The sequence below is a fragment of the Streptopelia decaocto genome (genome assembly GCF_964273445.1).
Source record: "Streptopelia decaocto genome assembly, chromosome: 2".
Taxonomy (NCBI): Eukaryota; Metazoa; Chordata; class Aves; order Columbiformes; family Columbidae; genus Streptopelia; species Streptopelia decaocto.
Genome location: NC_138655.1, coordinates 138,930,596 through 138,955,662, shown reverse-complemented (window position 1 = coordinate 138,955,662; position 25,067 = coordinate 138,930,596). Strand labels below are relative to the sequence as shown.

Genomic DNA, 25,067 nt, shown 5'->3' with positions numbered 1-25,067 from the left:
CAACTGGACAGAACATAACCAATATTCTCTCAAAAATTTAATATCAATCTGAAGGAAGACAATTTTCTTCAAAATAAAATGTGACATGATTTTACAGCATGTAAGTTTAAAAGAAACTTATCTTCATCTGCTGCATTAATAAATCCATATGAATATAAATAATCTGATTTAATCACATTTGTAATTTCCAGTAACAGTTTAGTAATTACAAGCACATACAAGCTACTAAGCTAGAGTCATTTTTTGTCCTGGTCTGAATGTTGAGCCAACTTGTCCTTTCCTCTTCTTGGGATTCTGAAAATTATCATACCTAGAAACAGAAAAAAGATATTAGCAAATTCTTATGAAATGCCATTGTTTGCATATGCCTCTTCATATACACATTAATGCAATACAGAACTACAGATGTTTACATCTATTTTTATGGAAATAAAGAGTGAATGTCTCCTCAGACCTAGGGACAAACCTAACTCAGAGAGCTTTCTGCCCTACTTAATTTTTTATTTTATTTTATTTTATTGGCTGGAGGGAAAAATTAGGACAAGGAATAGAAGTGGGCAGGGTAGTATAAATTCCTGGGAAGCATCTCTCGTTCTCCTCCTTTCCTGTCCCTGCCTTCTCTCTTCTCTCTCTGTCAGACTCATTTATCCATGTGTCAGCTGAGGAAGACAACTCCTAACAATCTTCATGTCAGAAGAACCCACTGGTGAGATCACAGAATATCCCAGTGCCAGGTTCCAGCTTTTTCATTCCAGTCTTTTCCAAGTCTAAGGAAACACATTATCCTTTTCTGTAGATTATTGCCTTTTCCCAAACACAACAGCTACAAAAACCACTATGTGGAGAGCCAAAACCCAACAATTTGAAAAGGTAAAGAGGCTACTTCTCACTGGGAGCTGGAAGGATCTAGCTCTAAGTCTCAAAAAATTGGTTCCTCTTTGTACTGGTATAGCTCTGAACATAATGTAATGGGTTTCTGGTCTGTGATCAGAATTTCTAGGTCCTACATTCATGAAAACAATAAAAGACAATGCACTGGTACATTTTTTTGTATGTAATTTAATATTTCTGGAAAAAATGCTGTGAGAAGCTATTCAACTCTGCCATTCCCCACATTAAATAACTATTGTGTTTCTGATTAATAAGAAATGTGAAAAGATCAAATCTTCACTGAGTACAAAATTACAAACAAACAAACTTACAGTTCAGTAAAATTCTTCCAGTCATCTTGGCTAATGGATGGTCTTATGCCCTCAAGTGCCTTCATCAGATGGGACTGGGTAATAATGTAAGTGGCTTTGGCAAGCACTGACTGATTAAGGGTGCTGTCCTCCTTGAAAAGAGCCATGAACAGACAATGAGAAATTACTACAAAGACATAGTGCCATGAATATCAGTAACTCCGGAACTTCCTCATTACGTGTACAGACAAATGTATTACAAATAGAATCACAACTCCCCCCCACCCTCTAGTATTAATAACACAGCAATAACTATTTAGTTATATGAATGTTAACATCTGGTTTATTTCTCCTCAAACTAGGTATCATTTATCTTTGCTATTCTTGTTACATTATATTTAATATTATTGAAGAAATTATTTATTGAAATACCAAGAAGTGTGGGGAAAACAATAGAAAAGTGTTAAGATTAAATAACTGAAAAAAATGCCATACTCCATTCTTGCTCCTGTAATTGGCTTTGATAGCATTGATTTCTGTCCTCAGGTGCTCTGTTTGCTGCTCCTGGTTATTTTCAAGGGAGTCTTCTTGAGAAGCTGTTCTAGGCATTGCAGGTTGTGATGATGCTGTGTCTCTCTGAGTCACGCTGGTAAAATCGTGAGTTATAGAGTTTGGTCCAGACAAACACAAAGAGCTCTAAATTCATCACAAGGAGAAATACATTAACTCATTATGGATCCAAAAGGGCAAGTCCACCATTAAGATTAAACTTACAAATGTAATTCAGTATAAGCTTGCCCCCACTGGCAAAAACAGTACTTTCTCTTAAAAATGTAACACATGCATAACTTTTTGAAAAGAATGTTTAGGTTAATTTGCCATGGTGTTTGGGGAAAAGTACAAATTTAAAAATAAAACATTTCATCTTCAGAAAAGGTCTAAATATTTTTGCAATGGCCTGTCTCAAAAAGAATAAAGGTCTACTCACAACAAAAAGAACAAAAAAAAACCAATAACCAAAACCAAAAATGAACACCAGTCAAAAACTGTTTTACTATTAAACTTTGGAAAGCAACACATCATTAGACCAGGCTGTAAAATCTAGTATGAATGCAGTTTGCTTGACTACAGGGTACTAAGCAGTATTTTACAATTTTGATTTTAAAGTCCTGCAAAGCTGCAGAGAAGTTCGTATTGTATTTTGTCAGATCACATCCTTCCATCTTCTTACGCACCATGGATCATAAGGTATAGGCTGAAGACAATTTGAAGGACAAAGCAGACATAATTGCATTTATAAAACCACATGATTTTGCCTAGTTCAATTTTTCTGCTTCACAACTGATAATACTTAGAAAATTCAAAGTATTAAGTGAGTAATTCACCATTTCTGAAGGAGTTCCATTTCCCAGCTCTGATTCATAAGAGCTTCCAAAATAAAGACGATACATGTTGGACCTTGAATCTTCTGGAAGCAAGTCAGACACATCTAAAGAAATAAGAGATTGCTCTAGTCCTGCTTCTCCATCTATTGCCGAATCATCTGAGCCACTGCTGTGGTTTAGAAAAACCATTGAAGAGAGACTGAAGTCACTATCAGAACTAGAACCAAATTCCTGTAACAAAGAACAAAACATTAAAAGTGTTAACTAAAGTAACTGCAATCTGAAATACATTACAAAAATTCATATACAGGGCAAATGAAAATATAATTTAGGTTTGGTTTTAGTAATCTTTCTATGGGAGTATATTCAAAATATTTTGCTGAGAAAATCCAATGCCTTTAAGCAGAACTTTCTGTCTTCACGCTAGAAAAATAATTTGAAGATATAATCTTAAGGTTTTATTTGCTTGCTTTGAATTGTCTCACTCGGTAACAGCAAGTGTTGGGAAGCTTCATGTACATTTTCTGACATAGAACTGTATCACTTCCATCTCAAACCATTCCCTCCAGGTAATTTAGTATTTTGTGTAAAGTGCTCTGGGAGATTGTAGTGAGTCTACTTTTACAGTGCCTAACTGCTGTACTCATCTTTAGTCACAGTCAACACACTTTAAGTGCTCATCTGGAAATCACAATTGTTGCTTTACACTGGCATCTACAAACATTTTTGATTGTACACCCCAGCAGTAAAAAAATTGTGAGCACCCTCCACCAAAGATATGCAACTTTCTATAAAGTATTAAAGTACTGAATTAAAACTAATTTGTAACATTATTCTTGCATTTTTCTGCACGCATATTAAGATTTTAATCCCCTGTATATAAATATAGGAAAAATAAATCATATTAATCATAATTTTGCTAACAATATGTAAAATGAACCCTTTCAAATGTATCAACATCAAAGTAAAAAGAGGAGAGACTTTTTTTTAATCAGTTTTATTTACCTGTGTTAAACCTGAACCTAAATTAGCATGGATTGCCTCTAATTGGGCATTGTACAATAAAGCTTTTAGGTCAGCCCCTGTGAACCGTTCTGTTTTTGCTGCCAAATCCTGAAAGTCCACATCGTTTGCCAAGGACAGAGAATGACTGAGAGCTTTTAAGATTTCATAGCGTGAATTCTGTAAAAATAGAGAAAGAGAAATGACAGTAAAGCAACCTGTTATTTTCCTTATCCAGATTGCTATATAGTGCTTTGGCCCTGTCACAAGCAACTTCCTATCTGAGGGAGGAAGGATCTTTTTTCTGAAAAGGACACTACCCTAACAATAGTACTATAGGACATACTGTTATCAAGCCTTAAAATATACACATATATTTTGTTACATTTTATTGAAGATTGTAAGAGAAACTCTACCAAATGCAACATACAAAGAAGTACATTTATCTAAATATCCAGTTAATATCTCGGATTTTTATACATGAAATATATAAAAACTTGAAGGTGAACTCTGCTACTCACATGTCCTTTTGCAAAGAGACACATGACAAAAGTGAAAATCTTCTGTTTACTTGAATGATCACGTTCTAAATCAGAAGTTTACAAAATAAAAACAAGAGTATATCCATGTTCCTAATGCACAGGATCATCTTCTTCACGTGTATTTCAGAATGAAATTATGTGGTATTTGTTAAATGTGAAAATGAACAGCACTATCTTTTCTCATAAAACGGGGAATCAAAGATGCACATAGAACAGCTTCAAAGGCCTGATCCAAATGCCACCAAAATCTATGGGGATCATTCCTTTCCTAACTAGTGACTTAAAAAGAGCTTGACTACTCCAAATTAAATGTGGGTAAAGAAGAGTGGGATCAACTGGATTTGGAATAAAACTGCTCTGCAAACTACAGGTAATTCAAGAGTTGGGTTGGGAATGGCTATGGTTCATCAGTTGAAGCAAACAGCTGATCCACTGGACTCATAATTCAGAGAAAGGCATAGAAAATGATGAACACTACCCTGCATCCAATTTCTTTCTGCAGACAACTTTCCTTTTTTATTATTATTATTTTTTTTAATCTGCCACATCCACAGGAATGTGATTTGACCCTGAAGACTCTCTTAAAAAGCCTTGTCTTTCCCCAATTTTATGTGAACGCATTGACAGTAAAATCAGTGAATTTATACTGTTGCACAACTGGAGCTGGGCAATCAAGTCCACTCTGTCCATGTTTGAAATGCTACTATATATAAAGAAAAGGAGAATAAATCCCATTAGTTGGATTTTTTTCCTTGCCTCTGATGTAAAAGGTTTTGTTTCCTCACCTGATCGGGAGGTGGACAGTACACGCACTTATCCAGTCGACCTGGCCTTAACAAAGCAGGGTCAATCAAATCCGGGCGACTAGTAGCTGCTAGCACATAAACCCCTTAGAAAAGTACAGAAAAATACCATTACATTCTGTTAAACTTTTGATAAAAAGGAGCATACAGATGAATTATTACCTTGTAAGCCTTCCACACCATCCAACTGAGTCAAGAGTTGGTTAACCACTCGGTCTGTAACTCCGGTGTTGTCGTGCCCTCGGCGAGGAGCAATAGAATCAAACTCATCAAAAAAAACTATACAAGGCTTAGCTGCCTGAGCTCTGAAAGAAAAAAAAAAAAAGGCAATATTTAAATCCTGTTTAAGTTTGGGTCACAAGTAAAATGGCTTAGAAATATTAAAGGTAACTGCTTTTTGCTTCAGAGAATGAGAGAATAGAAAATGAGAGAATAGAAAATCTGCTTTCTGCAGAAATTAAGAGGTTCTGAGGAACTGGACTGCAATGGAATAACTGCTCATTTTTTATGACACACCTTGCACTCTCTTTATAATTTCTGAAGTACTCAACTGTTGTGTCAATATATATGAGAGCTCTAAAATCCAGCCACTGGAGATGAGGTCTTGGCTTATGTACACCTAACACAAAGACTGTCTGCACAGTAAGCTACACGAAAAGCAAAAGCTATGGAAGGTATGTTTACATCAGTGAGTATTGAAGGTCTGTGAAGGCATATTTGTAAAAACAAAACAACTGGACATCAGTACGAAGTCTAGTATGACCCTATGTACTGAGTGTTCATTACTAGTTGGAGCACACTCAACTGTCTCCTGAAATCATTTGAAAGGAGTTCAGCATGCGTGTTCCAAGACAGTTCTGTGATGTGAACCAACGCACTGTAAATGGAGAGAACTGGGAGTTCAGCTTCAAAACTGCACTCCTGACCTGAGCTGAAATGCTCAGTTCTTAAATAATGACAGTCAAGTTGAACTTGCCAAGATCTGAACATCTGGTTTGGCACAACTAATTATTTCAGATGCTTTTGTGATCTGATGCCATGTCTGTCCTTGGACAAGAAGATTATTTCTTGGACCTTAAACCACTAAAATTAATAGATGACATCACGTATCTTTACAAAGCCAACCTGCTAAAGATATCTCGAACTGCTTGCTCACTTGCTCCAATGTATTTGCTGAGCAGCTCTGGTCCCTAAGGAAAAAAAAGAATCAGAAAAGAATGTTCATAATATGTTTCTCAGTTTTCATGTGTAATTCAACATCAGCGTAGATTTCATACACTAGAGTGAATTTTATTTTAACCAAAAGAACGACATCACTGAACTGAAGAGCCAAGGGGTCTAGATAAGCCAAAATAATGTTTAAAGCATTCCAACTTATTTTTAAGTAATAATTTTCATTTTTCTACTATAACAGAACATGTTACGGTATCACAAGGCAATGGCTTACACTGTATTTCAAAATTTTTTAAAACGCGTTGCTCAACTTCATTGTCCAGTGTAACCAAAATCCAGGCTCTTTTTATAAAAAATGGAAACTAAGAATATCTAATTAAATTTTATCATTCTGCCTAGGGAAAAAAAAATATCATTTTATAATATTTATGATTTTTATAATTTATCATTTATAAAAAAATATTTATCATTCTGCCTAACAAAAAAATCTCAGTAATTAACCTGTGAAGATCCAGAAGTCAAATGGTGGGATATCCAGAGACATACCAGATTTTAAATGTGAGTTTCTCACTTTAGTGTTTTGCCTTCGCAAGCACATGCTCACAGGTATTATGTTAAGGTATTTCATTCAGTAAATAAAATGAATAAATTAATCTTCAAAATCTTGATACCTTGACACTGATGAAATTCATCCCACTCTCTCGAGCAATTACTCCTGCTAACAATGTTTTTCCTGTTCCAGGTGCTCCATACAGCAAGATTCCTGATCTCTGTCGTATGGGCAGGTTTGCAAATAACACTGGATACTGGAAAAGAGTTTCAACAAGATATATTCTAAAATATGTAAGTATTCTGCAGTGTCCTGTAACATCAGTGACTAGTGTTTATTTTTGTCTAAACAGAATGTGTCTAATTTCTTTTATCCACATTATTATCACAAGAGCTCTTCTGGACTTGTTAGTTCACTTGGAGCTGAAGTAGGTTCCTAGGCTTCTGTAGGCTTCACAGATAACTTAAAATACAAACAAGAGATGTTTTCTACCAAGAGGAAACAGGATGCACTAAAGCTTTATAATGTCTATATTGGCACTTCTAAATTCCTATTTTAATCACCGACTGATATGATTAAATTATATCAATATACAGTAAAAGATTCTGTTCATTATATGCAAGACTGTTCAATCATTTCTCGGAAGACTGAAATGGATGGCTCATCTCAATGATGGAAGTTTCAAGCAAGGCAGAAAGGCCAAAGTAAAATAAAGGGGAACTGATGGATTTGCATTCATCCAAAAGAGAGTACCCCTTTAGCAAAAGTGCTGCAGAAGACAGTTGGAAATGTTATCTTTACAGAGCTTAATCAAAAATCCTGCAACAGTGAGTGTACCAAAGATGGCATCAGCAATAATGCAATATTCTAGAGCAACACTTGATCTGCAGAAAAGCACAAGCTGTTGCCTTTTGTATTTGGAAGAGGGAGGGAGAAGGAGAAAGAGTTTTCCAGTAGCTGAAGACACTTGAAGACTGGGAAGCTACAAAAGTAACTTAAAATCATACCGGTCTTATTTCTGTCAAATACTGTGTCACATCTTAAAAATAATTATTTTGCTACTAACACTATGTACAAAATTCAGGTAACTAATTTAAAAGAACTGGGTACCTTTGCAGGTAACATGATGGTATCCATAAGTATTTGCTTCACATCTTTTAAGCCACCAACCCTGTCCCAGCCGACATCCTTAGGTTTATGAAGGTTAACATTTCTCAGAGCTAATGGAGTAAAATCTTTTAGAGCTTTCTGAAAATCCATAGTTGACAGATTCAATTCTGCTTCAAAAAAAACACAAAAAACAAAAACAAAACTAAACAAAAAAAGAACACACAGCCTACCAGTAACAAATTCCTCACAATATGCAACAATTAAATACATTTTAAACATAAAACATAAAAACTGGCTTTTTATTTCTGTATTACTCCACAGGTTCTGGATAAGAGAAGTAAGACTATGAAATAAGACATTTTGTTGTCAACATACCACCATTCTGAAGTGTGTTCTGGTTGGAAACAGAGGCATGAATGGCACGATTAACCAGCATAGTAAAATCTCTGGCAACAAAACCTTCCGTTTCCTTTGCAATACATTCGAGGTCAAGATCAGAGAACTCCTTTATATCAGAATTCAGCTTATTTTTTATTATGGAATACAGCATTTCACATCTTTGCTTCTGAAAGACAGAATTGTGCAGCAAGTGTATATTAAGTTTACTATTGACATGAATTTAAGAAATTCAGAAAGTAAATACGTATGAGTTACTAAAATTTCCTTATATATTTACAGGCAGGAATAACTCCAGTGTCCTGCCCTTAGGGCACGCACAGGCAGCTGTTACACAAAGTGCTGATTGCTCCTGCAATGAAGTTATACTATTTTTCCTTCCCTCTATCCTTTTTACTTTTCAAAACACACTATATTCAAAAGTAGGGGGATATAACTTATGTAGAAAACTAAGCCAAAACCTTCCCATAAAATTTAGTTTTAATAACATTTTCAAAATAAACATTCTAGGGGCATACTTACTCCTCTGAGCAGCGAAAAAATGAACTTAGATTTAATCTGATTTACCTAGCTGTAATGACTTACATGTTTTTTTCAAAGCTGCTCCTGTAGAATCCCCTTGCAGGTAACAAGGAGATGTGAATACCTCACCTATGTTAGACAACCTGACTTGTTTTACGTTGAACTGAAACATCCTCTGAACGCACCCTTCTCTCACCACTGAAAATAAGGAAACTGGGGCCAACTGGGAGTCTTCACTGGATTACTTTGATTTTTTAAAAAACTTTATAATAACAGATACAAGTTCTCAAGTATTTAAGCATCATGAAAGAACTTCTTTCTAGATTTTTTCTCATCTTTGGGTGTAAACTACCATTTTTTCAGCTGTTCCAGTATTGTATTTGAGGATGCAGAGAAGGCAAACAATAGTTTAACCAAATGAATAAAAACCTGAATTTACCTGATCTGGAGATTGGATACATTTGAAGCACTGAAATATGTGTGTTCCTTGAGCCGCAACCAGGGAAGGATGTAGGGAATGTTCAGACTGACTTGTGGCAATTAATGCAATCATACTCCCCATGGAAATAACTTCTTTTATCAGATCTTTCAAAACTAAACACATAAGACATTGCTCCATGAATTGCAAAATAACACAAGATTCTGCATTCATAATAGACATTTCTGCTGTACTGAAGAGCAGTATTAGGGCACAAAAAATGTAACATCTTATTATATACTTGTTTTATTCCCATGTTTACAGGCTTTTTAAAAATTAAAAAAATAAAAGATGTATAGTTATTTTTTTCTAGGACAGTACATTCCATTAATAAAATGCCATGAGAAGTGTTCTTTAAAAGCTACATTTCTCTGATAATGTCTACCCACAGGATATTAAATGTGATTTTTTTCTGTGTGCTATGATCCCTGTTTTAGAAATATTATTCCTACTATGCAAACAAAAAAGGGAAAGCTATAAGACTAAAAATAGATGCTAAGCCTGGAAAAAAGGCAATCTAGAAAAAATAACATAAGAAAGTCAAATAAATTATGGATGCAAGGTAGATCTTCGAGGAATAATCTTTAAAACACTAAACCTCTGTTGTATACATTATACCTGTAAATAAAGTAATAAGAAACACAAACATTTCTGCAAGTAACTTAAGAGCGCCATTTAAAAAAATAAATTATGGTAAGATTTTCTAAACTTCAAAAGTAATTTAATAAAAAATTATGCTAACTCCCTCAAACTGAGCTAAGAAATGGAAGATACTTTTTGCTATGCCTTGAATTTTACATGAACAGAGTTGAATACAGTTAAAAAAATAAATATCTTAATCTTGATCATTTATTTTGCAACTTACCACTGCCTAGATTTAAGGGTGTAAAAAGGAAACATATACAAGATTTCAAACTACAACTGATAATTTATTTTTAAAATGTGTGGATTGTTAGATTGTAAAATAAAATAGAAGTTCTACAAAGTATACCAAGCAGGATGATAAAGAAGTTAATATTAGGCTAAAAGAAGTTGGTTCTAAACAACAAGTATCAAATTTGTGTATCTCTGTAAATAGTAACTATGGAAAAAGTATAAATTCTAATGATATGTCAATTATAATATTGATCTTATCAATAATTATCAGTTAAAGATTCATGTATAATTTGTAAGCAATTGCAATGTACTTGTGCATGAACAATGTAAAAAGGAACTGAGAAGCCTCTGCCACTGGCACTGACAACAGGCTTTGCCATCAGCAGCGGTGGTGTCTGTACCACTGGCAATAACTGCTCCAAACTCCCGAGTGGACTATTTTGATTCAGCTAGTGGTCCACCAATGGCCTACATAACATAATTTTTGAATCCCTGCCGTGAAACACCACATGGTCCAGAGGCAATAGTGATACAGACTGAATTATCAAGGCAAGACAATACAAGAAATTCTAAGCTGCATTATATTTTTATCCAGACATGGGTAGCACAGTATTACCATAAGCAAGTCTATCGCTTTGGATGGTTTCAGGGCTGTTCTCATGCTCTGTTGTGGAAGGTACTCCAACAATGTGATCAAGATCATCTATCAAAACAATGGATGGTTGTCTCCATGCTGCCTCTAAAAAAACTTCTTCCATATTTTTCCTTATGTTTCCTAATCTTTTTCCTAAAAAAGAAATACAATTTTAGAGAAAAAAACGTATCAGGAAAAAAAATCAGACTGACTACATCTTGTTCATATAATACTATAATATTTTGATTTGTGTAGCTCAACTTTACTCCTCTAAATCCAGGTACCAAGATTAAACCAGTGTAAACAGTGAGTGAAGAGTCCACATCTTCTATCAAAAAAGTACTAGAAGGATCCACCTGTCCTAAAATTAGATCAATCATCTTTCACTAACGGCTATAGAAGCCTACAGGTCTAATTTCCAGACAGCTAAAACCAGAGCAGTATCAGCAGCACTCTAAATTAGCTACAAAGAGTCCTGCAACTGGAAGAATTTTTCAGAGCAAAGGACCTAACTCTTTATCAATCTTTCCCTTTTCCTTTGGAGCAAGGAGCTTAGTAGGGACTTAGGTACGAGTATAGCCATGCAGTATAAGGGCTCTGTAAGAAAACAGTTGCGTATTCTCTGCCTCTGTAACACCAAGACTATTTTGGAAAGCCAGTGAATGAAAGAGTAAAAAAAGCCTTTTTTGTCCTCTTTCGTTTTTGGCGTAAAATCCTTATTTGAACTCACAAAACTTAACGATTCATCTCATCATCATCTATAATTATGAGTGTTAGATGACTATTGCCAACATACATTAGGTTAGTAAATATGTCATCATAAATCAGGTTCCAGCTGGCTGTTCTATCTTTGGTGCCTCTGTCATCCTTTCATAGAGTAATCCAGGTATCTTATAACACTTATGATTTGTTAACATAACATTTGTTCAAGCTAGCACAGCTGAAAAAACACACAGTTCAACTTGCAACTTCTTATTTTGTAACAATTACAAACATGCATGGCAAGCATGGTTTGAATTTGGCGGTGGTACGTGGGACAGAAACTGATAAAAGTCTGAAATAAGCTTATGGAAGCTGTATTTTCATTTAGACTGTTAAAGATGCTCATTGTAGGGCACCAAATATCCTTGAAAAGGCAGTAATACTAGAAAAATTATTCAGACTAAATATAATAACTTTATAATTGTGCTGTATCATTACACAGCAAACATTTGAGATTAAAAAAACCCAACAACATACCTTTTAAAGCTTTACAATCAATTACTTCTACATGAGCATCCAGCCTATCGAATGCTTCTTTGCAGATGGCCTTTGCTAATGTCGACTTTCCACTTCCCTACAAAAATAAACATGAGCTAATGTACACCGGCAGAACTATTTCCTTCTGTTTCTGTGGAGTTTTTGTCACAGTATACACCAGTTAACAAGCTGGGAAAGCTGTATGCACACTGATTTTATTCCTCACCAAAAATATATACATATTCTGTCTTTATATCACTTGGTAGAGACCAAAGCCCTGGAGTGAAACAAGTATAAACAAATTCAGAGTGGATACATCCACTACAGATAGTGTTCTGAGTCCACTGAGTTCAGTGTTAAGGTATCTCTTAGCTTCAATGGAATATGGTATTAAATGCATCACCATAACAGACAACAGGAAAATAAAGAGTATCAACTCCACTGCCATTTTATGTTATAACACAGGAGAAAATACTATGTTCTTATTTTCATTCAAATATTTCAGAGACACAAAGAGTTTATTGTACTATAAACACAAAGTAGATTAATCCCCTAAGGGAACAAATTGAAATTGGATTTGTAGCGATCTTTAAAACATACACTATATATACATAATATATACATGAAATAAGAATATATATTGATTAAGTGTGCATATAATGTGTATACACGTACATAATGTTTTACTGAATTAACTCTGTTCAGTTAACTGCTCTTTTTTCAGCTTGTTCTTCGATTCTTTGGAATTTACATGGTATCAAAGAAAACTAATGCAAAGAGTTTTGTATCTATAGAAAACAGTCTGGGAGGGTTTACAACTACAGAGTAGTAAAGCGTGTACCTTTCCTCCTGTGAGAAGCACCCCTCCACTTCGCAGTCCCACAGCAACAGCAGCCAGCTTTTGAGATAAAGGACGCCCCAGAAGACTGTGGCTTATGTGTTCAAAGGAAGATGTTCCTAATTTGTCCACTCCTCTGCAGAGCAAATAAAACATTAAATAGCTCAGGGCAGCATCAATACACACAATGTCAATAGCAACAGCTTGCAGAACATATGTCCTATGGCTAGTTCCAGCCTACACCTCTGCCACTGGGAAGTGAGCAGGTTGGCCACATAGCTGTTCAGCTCACAGTGCACTTTATACCAGTGGAGGAAAAATTCTGAATTTTTCTCCTCACCTGATGATTCTGATAAAACTAAGGATAGGAAATAAGTTTCTTTGAGATCCATACTATTAAATTTAGTTAAACAAGTAAACAGGTTTAACTTACTTGTGAAGAAGACTGACAGACAGACTGCAACATACCATAAGTTTTACTTCATTTGGAAACCTCAGCTAAGAGCACCCTTCAACAACCCCAGCAGCCCTTACTGCTGCACAGAGAGCTGTTTTGTATCACTGAGCAGCACCACAAGAGTCACTGAACTCCAGTATTTCTTCTGCAGCTTATGCAGTTCTGATATCTCCCACATCCTACTGTCACACATGGTGAACTTTTCCCTACGTGAGTACCTTTAGTCACCTGAAGTTTCCTATTTGCTTCAGTAAGACTATCCAGAGGACAAAATTAACCATGTACATACACTAGGATAAGGTCTGAGCCTGACACAAGCCAAAAGGTGCAGAGTCTGGCTTAGTTTTCAAAAAACCTGCATTTTCACCTTTTTTTTTTTTTTTTTTTTTTTTTTTAAATTTCCATCCCCTCCCCTCCCGTCTCACCCTAAATCTTTTAGTTTGTGGTAATGAAAGCTCCTGTCTGCATCACACATAGGTGGCTGGCTGTCACCATCAGCTTTTCCAGTTACAGGATGTAAAAGAACCTACAACAAAGGAAAGAGTGAATACTTTACATTCAATATACCTATAGAAGAAGGGTATAGAAGTGACAAGCAATTTTTGGAATTGTGTAATGAAAATGTTGCATGTATGCTCTGCTGAAGCTTACCGCGCTTGAAAGAAACATGCACTGGTAAAACAGCACCAATACAACTACTTCCAAAATACAATCCAGTCTTTACAGCAATGTAACAACCTGTGATTAGATGTTAGGCCATATGCTGTTTATACTAGATGATGCAGCCCATCATCTCTTTCCCTACAGGTAACTACCTGTTCCTTCTCCTGTGCTCTCCCCTGTTCTGCTGGCACCAGTACTCATGAGGCAGGAGAGTGGATCAGATCAGGAGTCTGACCTGGCTGAAAAGTAACCTGACAAAACACCTGGCTTTTTTCACCCACATGAATTTTTCGGTCTATTTCACCAGGAAGCTACTATGGAAAGCTGGGCAGGACAAGTGGGCTAACAGAGAAGTTCACAGGTAAGAACAGGCTGGTAGGAGGTGAATCACAGAATACCTTGTGCTGGAAGGGACCTTTAAAGGTCATCCAGTCCAACCCCCTGCCATGAGCAGGGACATCTTCAACTACATCAGGTTGTTCAGAGCCCCATCCAGCCTGATCTTGAATGTCTTCATGGATGGGGCATCTACCACCTCTCTGGGCAACCCGGGCCAGTGTTTTACCACTTCATTGTAAAAAATGTCACCTCATGTCTAGATGCTGACACTGCTACTAAGAAATGCACTTCACCCATTCATCTTAGTACCAGTCACTAGCAAAATTTGTAGAAGCCTTCTTGTACTTCTCTACTACCAACAGAAATAAAGCTCTTGTTTTACTTTTTTTTTTTTGGAACAGGAATCCTAAATTTTGCAGAAAAGCTCTACTCTATACAGGCTAAACAGGACATTTTAATTCTCTGCTAAAATTTAACTGTATCAGTTTAAAAATGAAAAACATTATCCCACTCCTATAACCATAAACCTGGAGTTATGGGTACTGTCTCAACCAGAATTATTAATGGAAACCGTAATCCTAATATTAAATAGAAATATGTATTCTGTGAAAGAAAGACTGCAGAAACAGAAGGCACAGAACCTATTTAAAAGAGAAGGCAGTGGGAGCTTGGTAGGTTTGAAAGGGCAATATGTCTCATCTTCATCAGAACAAGCTACTATTACTGCCAGACACACTGTGAAGTGATTTTATAGTGGTTTAGGTATTAAAGGAAAGAACAACTAAGTATAAAGATGGTATGTTCAAACTTGGACAGTACTGACTTTCCTCTGTTCTAACTGATTTTTCTGAGAGTTTAATACAGACTATGAAATGCAGTAACTAGTATGGCATGCCTGGAATCTCACCAATGCTGAGGCTACAAAATAACATATAAAGAATGCAGATACAATTTAATGAACAGACTGATATTACTTATTTAAAAAAGGGAAACCAATACATGCTATATAAAAAATGTAATATATTTTAGCCCAATATAACAATTTAAACTACTTGATACCTGATACTATGCGATATTTACTTGTATATTAGTCTTTTGCAGCAAACTGGGACTCAGTATAAAAATATCCTCAGACTTATTTTCTTCAACGTGCGTAGGATGCACTACAGTAAGGACAAACTCCTCCATTCCTGTAAAAACCCAAGGAGCAACTATTAAAATCCAAAATAAATTCAGCTTTTATCCCTCACAAGATGAAACAGATCAGTGTATTTTGAATGATATAATCCAAAATGAAAGAATAAAAAAGTTTAATCATTATTAAAGCATAACTCATACAGAGATAGCTGATGTGTTAAATGGTGTATAGAGAGATTAAATGGCATATTGCCTAAGTAAATTCCACAATGGACAGTTAAGACAGCTACAGCACAGGACAGTATTATCCTTACCTTCTTTAATGGACATATGTATAGAGTCAGTGCTTGTCATTATCCATGGGTGATCATCAGTAGTGGACTCCTGCAGCCAAGAACTGAAAGCAGATTTAACATCATCCTCATGTATATCTTTATGCTAAATAGGAAAAAAAAACAAAACAAAGGTGTTGGTACATGAAATTGTTTTATTCCTATGCATGAGGCATTTGTTTCTCTTACGGTAGCAGAGTGACAGAAGAATATACAAGAGTTTTATTTATTTAGAAAACACCATTTTGTCAACAAACACAATTTCTATCAATTGTTCTGTGGAAAGCATCTGTTTAGCTCTTGCTACAGCAACTGTTGAATCTTTCACAACCTCTAAATATTTTGTCTTTGGAACACTGATGTGAGGGCAAGGAAAAGCTTTTATTCCTGTTTTGCTTATCTGTATTGCCAGATCCAAAAGCACTACTCAGCTGCTGGGTTTGAAAGAGCATCCAAGATAGGCACCAATGTGAATTATTTCAGGTGCTCACCGCACCCTCTCTTCCCTGTATACCCTGATTCCCATTCAAAGAACCCTGGGCTCATCCAACTCAGGGGCGCCACCAACAAACTTCAACAGGCAGGCAAAGAGACCAAACAACTTAACGCAGATCACCTAGACAAATGGAATAGGAAAAGAAATTGAGTCTAGATCGCATATGTCTTGCCTGAGGTCCTAATCAGAGAAGCATAATTCCTGTCTAAAAAAGGGAGAATCAGCTGAGATCACAGAAGCAGTGTTCAGAAAGGAAAATGAAAGTTACCACCATATTTCTTTCTGCATGTCTATTTTTTTCCAAGAACTTTCCAAGAACTTTTCCAACTTCAACTGAATTCCAAAGGAAAGGGAGAAATCTGTACTTAAAACATATAACACATAACTACTTTTTTATGATTTTAGCAGATTACTGCCAGAATACTTCTTTTAACTATAATATAGAAGGAAACAATACAGTTCAACTATTCTTCTATAGGTAAGAAACCAAATCAGAATACTGGGGATATGGAACAAACTTGCATAAGCCCTACTATGATGGGAAGTGCTGTATTTAAAGTTTTGGGGGCAGCTAACATGGGAAATAATCAGTCCAGTGTCACATAGAAACAATCATATGGTGATATTATAAATACATAATTGCAGAGCTACATCTGACAGAACTGGTACCAAGTATGTTCTTACTGTCACAGATGCCCACTCAGAAGACTGAATATGTCTCACAGGAAAACAGAGGGATTCAATGATATAACCAGAAAATTAGATCTTTAGCATGAGCAGGAGGGGGAAAAAATCAGCATTAAAAGGAAGTAAAAAACTAACTAGTACATTAAAAATCATCATAATTTTACTGCAGTTATCTTAGGAAATCCACTGAGCACTGCAGTATTTAAGAGTATAAGCATCTCATCTCTCAGAAGACTTAAAATAGATTATTTCCTCTTTATGATTCATTTTTGGTTTCTATATGCTTAAATGTATATTCTTAAAATATACTACGTCAGAACCAGTACTAATATACTGCAGATGAGGGTCTGATGCAAAATTATCATCAACTATTGTTGCTATTTTGACAACAGTTGTTTATGCTTGAGAACTAATTAAACAGAAAATGCAAAACAATATTCAATGGCTTGATGTTTGCAGAGTATCATTGATCAAAATCCAAAATAGTATCACTAGATAAGGCTTGTTTAAGCAGATCATAGCATCTTCTTAATTTAAATTATTTATATAGTAAAAAGAAAAACAAGGAATTATTAAAAAAAGAAATTCCTTTGAAATGATGTCATACATCAGACTGTGAACTTGGCAGTGTTAGGTTAATGGTTGGACTAGATGATCTTAAGAGTCTTTCCCAACCAAAATGATTCCATGATTCTATAATATACAACTTCCAGACTATCATCTAACAAATGAAAACAAATAACACTCACTGCCCGCCCCCTCACCTTGACTAGAGCAACATCATAAGTTTTCCAAGGTACAAAAATGTGTGTGACCAAGAATATCAACTCACTAAGTTCTGTTTGGGTTGCAGTCTAAGAGACACAGGAATTTTAGGAACAGATTCAAGTGACTGAATTCTGACTGTTGAATGCATTTCGATATGTAGTTTTTTCCTCAGGCAATCTGGAATCTGAAAAATTTAAAATAAAAGCAAAGAAAAGGAAATATCAGAAAGTAAAATGGTTACAACATTGCATATACAGTACAACATCCGTTTCTTCATCACTAGCAGAGCCTTTATATTTGATCATCAGTCTGTTTATAAGTCGTAATCTACAAGAGAATTAAGAAGGAAACCATAAAATCTATGGTGGTACCCAAATCTTGCTCTCTCATGCACACATTTATTCTATTTGTGAAAGTAAAACCAAAAGGTTGAAAAAGAAGAATTAGGAGGAATTGTTAGAATGTTGTAAGAATGCTTTTAGTATTAGAGAAAAACAACAACTTTACTTTCATTTACTGATTGAAATTATTTTACATAAGCAGGTAAACAAGCCATTATACAGATCAGAACTAAGCATGTCTGCAACACAGACAGAGAAAACCCACTTTCCCTAAAATATACGAGCCAGTTTGCCCTTTCAAAAAAAGGAAACTACTTTTAAATATTCTGTGTTATTTTGAAAGTATATCCAAGTTGAAAACATCTCACAAATGTTTATTAAGTCTGAAAGACTTATGCTTGCTGGCATTTGGAAAATTGTCATGGCTCTCAAAAGATTTAGTGGTAAAGACCACTGCAGGCTCTTGGTCTCATTCCCAACAAAAAAAAAATAAGTGAATAGTGAGAAATGTATTATATCAAAATAGACAAATGATGATTTGGAGTGCATTTTATCTATTTTTGTTGATCCCACATGTGCTTCCAGGAAAGAAGGAACAGAACAAGCTGAAATGTCAGTGTCTGCACACTGGGACTTGTGTCACCTTACCAAATAGTATCGAAAAACTAAAATAATTTAAATTACATAAAAGCTAGTTATTAAAGAGTATACAAAAAACACTTGCAAACATCATGCAGCACTAAGATATGTGATCCCATCACTTTACAGTTTGATGACATCTAGAGTCCAAAGCACGTTTTAAAGTGATAACTGATGAAAAGAATCTCATTAAGCAGTACTGAATGTACGTAAGTAGATACTTTCACGTTCTCATGAATATAGTAGCTACCAATGGATTTTGAAGAAAACATGCATTCCCTCCAGAAACACTGAGGAATTTCCCCCATTTGGTGCAAAAATGCTAAGGGTGCGGAAGCCCAGAGTACACCGTACATCTTGGAGGATTATAAGTAACACAGTCCAGAATAAGACACTTTAGCAAAGCACAGATCTAGTAAATATTATTTGATTCTAATGTGTGCTACTTGAGAACTTAACACAAAGTCCAGACCCCAAATAGCCAGTTCCACAATTACCCAATAGAAAATATTATCCAATAAAAAGCCCAAAAGATAGTGTGCTCAAACTGACCCAAACTCTTCCAACATGCAGGGCTTCCCCACTGTGGCCATACTCTATGACACTCTTTAGGTCTTCAAATCCGTTCCAAACAATCTGAACAACAGATCCCTCACTGTATGCTTGACTGCTATGAGCATCAGAATGATTTTCGTCTTGCGTACTAGTCAACTGCTTTTGATTTTCAAGTGGCAGGTTTTGCTTTGCTTCTTGATGACGCTGTCTTGGGGAAAGCAACTCATTAATTTTCCCATAAGATACTACAGGGTTTGGATCCAAATCAATAAATTCTAAATTCCAAGGAAAAATGTGAATTGCATTGCATTTCAGAAATGCATGAGTGGCGGATGCTTTCTGCACGCTGGGAGGCTGAGACTGACATACTCTAAAAACTGAATCCATGCGAATTAAGTTCAGCTGCTTGTCTTTGAAGGTGCTCATCTCATCTTTATCACACAGAGTCTTTTGTTTCTGGTCAGATGTATGAGAGAAAACGTTCCCTATGAAATTCCATATACTTGGCAGAACATTTGAGCCAAATGTCACGTTTGCATCAGCCTTACTCTGTTCAAGGACTCCTGGCTTTAAGTAAGGTTGTTTGGCAAAAGGATCCTTTACTGTTTCTTCTTGCTCCACGTTATTTTTCAGAAAACTTTTGAGGAAGATGTCACGTTCTGTGGAAGGTGTGCTGGTAATGTTTTCCTCAGGTTCGCGTGTTTTGGGACATATCAGAAGCTCCGTGAATGGTTCTAATCTCCCATAGGGGGCTGCTGGCATAAGTGTACCTAAGTATGAACAAAGCAGGTCAATGAACGCATCTGCTCTTGCAAAACAGCTTACTCAAGGTGACACAAGAGGCTGCACTGTTGCTTACCGATTTTGATGTAAATGTGAGTGTGCTGTTCAACCCATACAGGAAAGATAGCTTTTGGAAATATTATTCGAATCTGGTCAAGAAGGTGTTTTTCAAGAGAGGAAGCATGCAGTTCCTGGGAAAATGTGATATCATTATAAATTAAACACTGCATACATTTTTAACATTTGTTTGAAGATAAAAACTCTACATCTCTTTCTAATAGACCATTTGAAACATAAGATACAATTAAACCCCACCACATTTCGTATTTACTCAGCTGAAAAAGACGAGGCATTGTGAAAAAAACTGCTTGTGGCATAATCTCTTATCTGCAAGAAAAGGACAGGAACATTGTAAAAGGTTGTCTTACCAGAATTTCCCAATCATCTGCTGAGAGTGGTTCCACTTCTACTTGCTGACAGGAGGAGACATGGGAACAGGGTTCAAGAAATACCTGGCAAAAAGCAACACCAGTTCAAAATAGTTAAGTTTTTATTTTTAAACATGTAAAAGCTCCATCTTTAACTCAACTAGAAAACTGACATTTGTGTAGAGTAATACTTCTATTTTTTATTTTTACTTATTCTTATTTATTTAAATCTCTACCTATTAATATAAAAAACCCCTTGGATGTTGAGATTTTAATAGTTCCATGTCAGAAAGCTCTCCCTGAATCTTGGTCATCTCTTCTACTTCTGTCTAATGAAAGAATTGTTTACAAGAAGTTTAACACAGTGTCCAAGAGTGAGAGGCCAATTTAAGTACATGTTCAAAGAGAGAGGAGCCAGGGGGACACATGGTGAAGGGGGGAAAAATAGGATGAAAATTTAAACCCCAAATAAGTCAAACAAGAAGAAATACTCAGTAAATCAATAATTACTTTAGAATAATATGAATGCCAGAGAAAATATTCTCATCAGATAATTCCCAAATTGTTTAATTGCCTAAAGTTCAACAAGGGCAAGTGTAGGGTCCGGCACCTGTGGAGGACTAACCCCAGGCACCAGTACAGGTTAGGGGTTGACCTGCTGGAAAGCAGCTCTGCAGAGGACCTGGGAGTTCTGCTTGACAACAGGTTGAACATGAGTCAACAATGTGCTCTCGCAGCCAAGAAGGCCAATGGTATCCTGGGGTGCATTAGGAAAAGTGTGACCAGCAGGTCAAAGGAGATCATCCTCCCCCTCTACCCTGGTGAGGCTACATCCGGAGTACTGCATCCAGCTCTGGGCTCCCCAGCTTAAGAAGGACAAGGAATTACTGGAAGGAGTCCAGCAGAGAGCTACAAAGATGATTAGAGGTCTGGAGCATTTTTCTTATGAGAGACTGAGAGCTGAGTCTGTTCAGCCTGGAGAAGAGAAGGCTGAGAGGGCATCTTATCAATGTTTATAAATATCTCAAGGGTGGGTGTCAAGACGATGGGATCAGACTCCTTTCAGTCTGCACCCAATGACAGGATGAGGGACAACTGGCACAGACAGAAGCATAGGAGGTTCCATCTGAATATGAGGAGAAACTTCTTTACTTTGAGGGAACAGGCTGCCCAGAGAGGCTGTGGAGTCTCCTTCTCTGGAGACATTCAAAACCTGCCTGGACACACTCCTGTGTGATCTGCTCTGGGTGAACCTGCTTTAGCAGGTGGGTTGGACTAGAGGATCTCCAGAGGTCCCTTCCAACACCAGCCATTCTGTGATTCTGTAAAAGTGCATTTTCCTAACATTAATGGCACTGCAGATAGATAGAGGCTCCAAACTGCAAAGACCTACCGACAAGCCTATCCTAACACTATTTAGGAAATTATTAATGATTTAATCTTTTCATGTTTGAGATGTTTCATAATGGTTAACTTTTCTTATGAGCAGATATAAATGAAGTAACTGTTTAAACACATGAAACAAGAAGTTCATAGCTAACTTGTAAATTATTACTTTTTCAGGTCCCTTGCAATATATTCTTTATTTAAAGAAGAAAAAAGATTCCATTTCAAACCTGCTCTCCGTCTTTAATGCCAAGCTTCTCTGCTAACTGTCTGTTAATCTCTGCAATATTTTCAGCCTGGTGACCTCGACGCCTGATTTCCATCCAGCTCAAAAATATAGGCTGATGACCACGGGATACTTTCACAGCTTGGCCCTATCAGTTTCAAAGAAAGAAAATAAATTAACATCAAACAAGCTAAAAAATATTACTACTCATCAATCTAAACTGTATTTGATTAGAGATATCAAAGGAATTAAAAATATTTTCTGGATTTTACATGCCTTATTTTAATTAATATTCTCTAACAACAACTAGCAGCATTTACATGTAAAGGGTGTTTCTATTAGTAATGACAGCAGACCAGCCAACTTCTTAATAACCAAGACCTTCCTTAGAATTCTTCTCCACGTTACCTATTTGCACAACTCTCAACAAAGAAGTGTGTGTAGGTTTCAATTATTAAATAGCTTTTAATTTTTATGGACTATTTTTAAGAAAGGTAAATAATTCCTCTTCCCTTCTTCGGTATTATAGCTTATCAAACAAATATCATACAGAAACATATAACTACACATTTCTGTTTCCCAACTGTGGAAAAAACCTTTAAGCATACGCTTAAATCTTGCATGCATTGTAACATTTGCATAGAGGCTTCGAACTGTCTAAAGCCACAAGGTATTTGCAGAGTGCTTCCATGAGCTGGGAAATATTTCAGTCAGTCACAAATCACAGAAACTCAGACAAAATGATTTTATCAATCTGTTTCAGAACCGCTCAACTATTTTGATTCCAGACTGAAGAATGTTAACATGATCTGTCAGTTTCCACGTGAAAAGACTCAACTGACATTTTCTGTATTTTTTTCAAAAATGCCTGTTTTTATAAAAAACAAGTGATTGAGACAAAATATACTGTGGATACACCACAGATTTACTTGTTAACACAGTGATGTTTTCTGTTTTGGTCTCAACTGTATCCTAATACTTCCAAATATTATATGACTTCTCATAAACTCTGAAAACATTTTCAGATAATATCTACAATGGTTCCATGATTCTTTTACTCAATGTAATACTTAACTTACAGCTCTTACCTGTATTCACACCGATAAAGCCTTTCCCTGAGTGTCTTAACCTTCACATGTTAAGTTTCATAGACCATTTAATCACCCACTTCTGCAATTAGATTTAGCTTTTGATTCAATTTAAGTTTATGATTTACTCAGTGCAATCTGTTAACAGAATTATTTATCCCACTTTAAACATTTTTATTGAGGAGTTGGCATTTAATATGCTATTTCCATCAAGATTTTGGAGATCATATATCTTCCTTTTGCAGATCATGTTAAGTAAAAGCAGGAGCCCACCATAACCAATTAGGTACAGAATGACACTACCAGACTTCAAGGCAATTACACTCCCTTTTCCTCTTTCTTGCCAGCAAATTTGTAAAACATCCAGAAACTGCAGCAGAAACAAAGCCAGCACTTGGATTTCTTGCAACCTCTTGCAACTCCACAAACCTCTTTTCTACCACTCCAAAGGAAAAATAACAAGTTTTTATAAGTCTAGATGATTTTGCTTTTGCAAAATCTCCTTTCTGGCCACGGGAAGGTAGCATGGCATCGCAGATTGTGCATGCTGGGTGATGCTGTTGTCATCATTTAAAATAATGAATCCTGTCTGCAATTGCTAACCTAAAGATATGTAAATCCTCTCAGTTTTAGGTCAGTCTGCTCATATAACAAAGATAAGAGTGACTTGCACAACACCTAATCACAAACTACAGACACTACTGACCTTGCAGCTTTAGACAGTTTGAAGCCTGAACAATTAGCCGAGTCTTGCTTTAACACATATCTCAAGACTGTTGGATAAAGGATCCTTTAGCTGAATGCTGCCCATTATACACCAAAAGGATTATGCAACACATGACTGTGCAAACAATTGGCTCTTAAGGGTGTGAATGTAGTGATAAGATTTTGTATATAATGCCAGTTACTTTTCTTGCTGGCACGCTGGCTTTATTCCAGCACCCAGACTTGTGCAACTCTGTAATAAACAGTGTCCATCTCTGTGTGCTAAACTGGGCTCACTGGTATGCACACCAGGTGAAGAGCTCTGGTTTTGGGACAGAGCCTTGGTTTTGGGATGATGGCAGCCAGGCTGTGAAGGGCTCTGCCAGGACTGCGGCCACCAGCTCCCTCCTCCTCTTCACCCACTCGTTCTTGCCATTTTTCCTCCGAGCTATTCTGCCAGCACATCCTTAATCCTTGTGTTCATCACACCAGGATGCACGCAGGCTTTGCTCTTGTTGTCACATGTGAGATGTTATTTAAAATCTAAGGTCCGCTTCCCACAACTGATCCACGCACTTAATACGACCCTGCCCGACAGGAGTCCCTTTCTGTAAGGGAACATATAGCAAAAGATTAACGTGCATGGAGAATGGTGATTCTGCTTGGATTTACCACCTTACCTCCTACCTGGCCGACTAATTTACACATTATCCGGTTAATGCTGGAGGCTGGTATAAAACAGATCGCACTGGGAGAGACGCGGCTGGCAGCAGCGCAAGGCAGCGCTGGGAGGTCAGCTCCAGCCTGCACCGCATTTCACTGGTAAGAGCGGGTGACCGCGCAGGGCAGCTCCCCAAACCCCCCCGAGCCGCGGGGCCGCGCACGGTCCCGCTCTGAGGCGGGGCGCGCGGGGCCCGTTGCCATGGCCACCGAGCAGCTGCGCTCGTGAGTGCGGGCCCCGGCCGCAGGACACGCTCGCGCGCGGGCACCGCAGCGCCGCCGGCGGGACGGCTGACGCGCGAGGGGAGGGAGCGGGGGAGGGAGCGAGGGAGGGGCGCTCCGTGTCACCATGGCAACGGGATGCGGGTGGGGGGAGACGGCGCTCTCCCATAATCCTCTCTGAGCGAGGCGCCCCTCCGCCCAGGCCCGAGTGGAGCCGGCCCGGTACCTGCTGCAGGCGGAGGTGAGAGGCCAGCACGGGAGGCAGGTGCAGGAAGCAGTCCCGGGTCCCGCTCAGGAAGACCGTTACCGCGGCGGCTCCAGCTCCCCCTCCGCCGGGGTCGCCGCTGCCCCACATGCCGCCGGCCG

General features: G+C 37.2%; 1 protein-coding gene across 1 annotated transcript; it reads right to left on the bottom strand.

Moving 5' to 3' along the window:
- Window positions 1-24: 24 nt before the first annotated feature.
- PEX1 (peroxisomal biogenesis factor 1) lies at window positions 25-25,067 on the bottom strand. Its single transcript, XM_082045629.1, has 24 exons — window positions 24,928-25,067; window positions 21,971-22,114; window positions 20,355-20,438; window positions 20,003-20,117; window positions 19,141-19,913; window positions 17,673-17,792; window positions 15,640-15,763; window positions 15,269-15,378; window positions 13,612-13,712; window positions 12,733-12,865; window positions 11,892-11,988; window positions 10,635-10,805; window positions 9,104-9,258; window positions 8,122-8,311; window positions 7,747-7,913; window positions 6,758-6,892; window positions 6,039-6,103; window positions 5,076-5,218; window positions 4,896-4,999; window positions 3,572-3,748; window positions 2,567-2,797; window positions 1,677-1,877; window positions 1,203-1,333; window positions 25-310 (listed from the first exon to the last, which is right to left on the bottom strand). Exons 1-24 carry the CDS (start codon window positions 25,054-25,056, stop codon window positions 226-228), a joined length of 3,885 nt encoding a protein of 1,294 aa, XP_081901755.1. The 5' UTR covers window positions 25,057-25,067; the 3' UTR covers window positions 25-225.

Excerpts from the sequence above, each read along its gene's own strand:
- PEX1 (XM_082045629.1), bottom strand. The coding sequence starts at position 25,056 with ATGTGGGGCAGCGGCGACCCCGGCGGAGGGGGAGCTGGAGCCGCCGCG. Across the intron at positions 20,439-21,970 it reads GCATTAAAGACGGAGAGCAG|GTATTTCTTGAACCCTGTTC; the intron begins GTTTGAAATGGA and ends GCTTTTTGCCAG. Across the intron at positions 1,334-1,676 it reads ATTACAGGAGCAAGAATGGA|GAGGACAGCACCCTTAATCA; the intron begins GTATGGCATTTT and ends GCTCTTTTCAAG.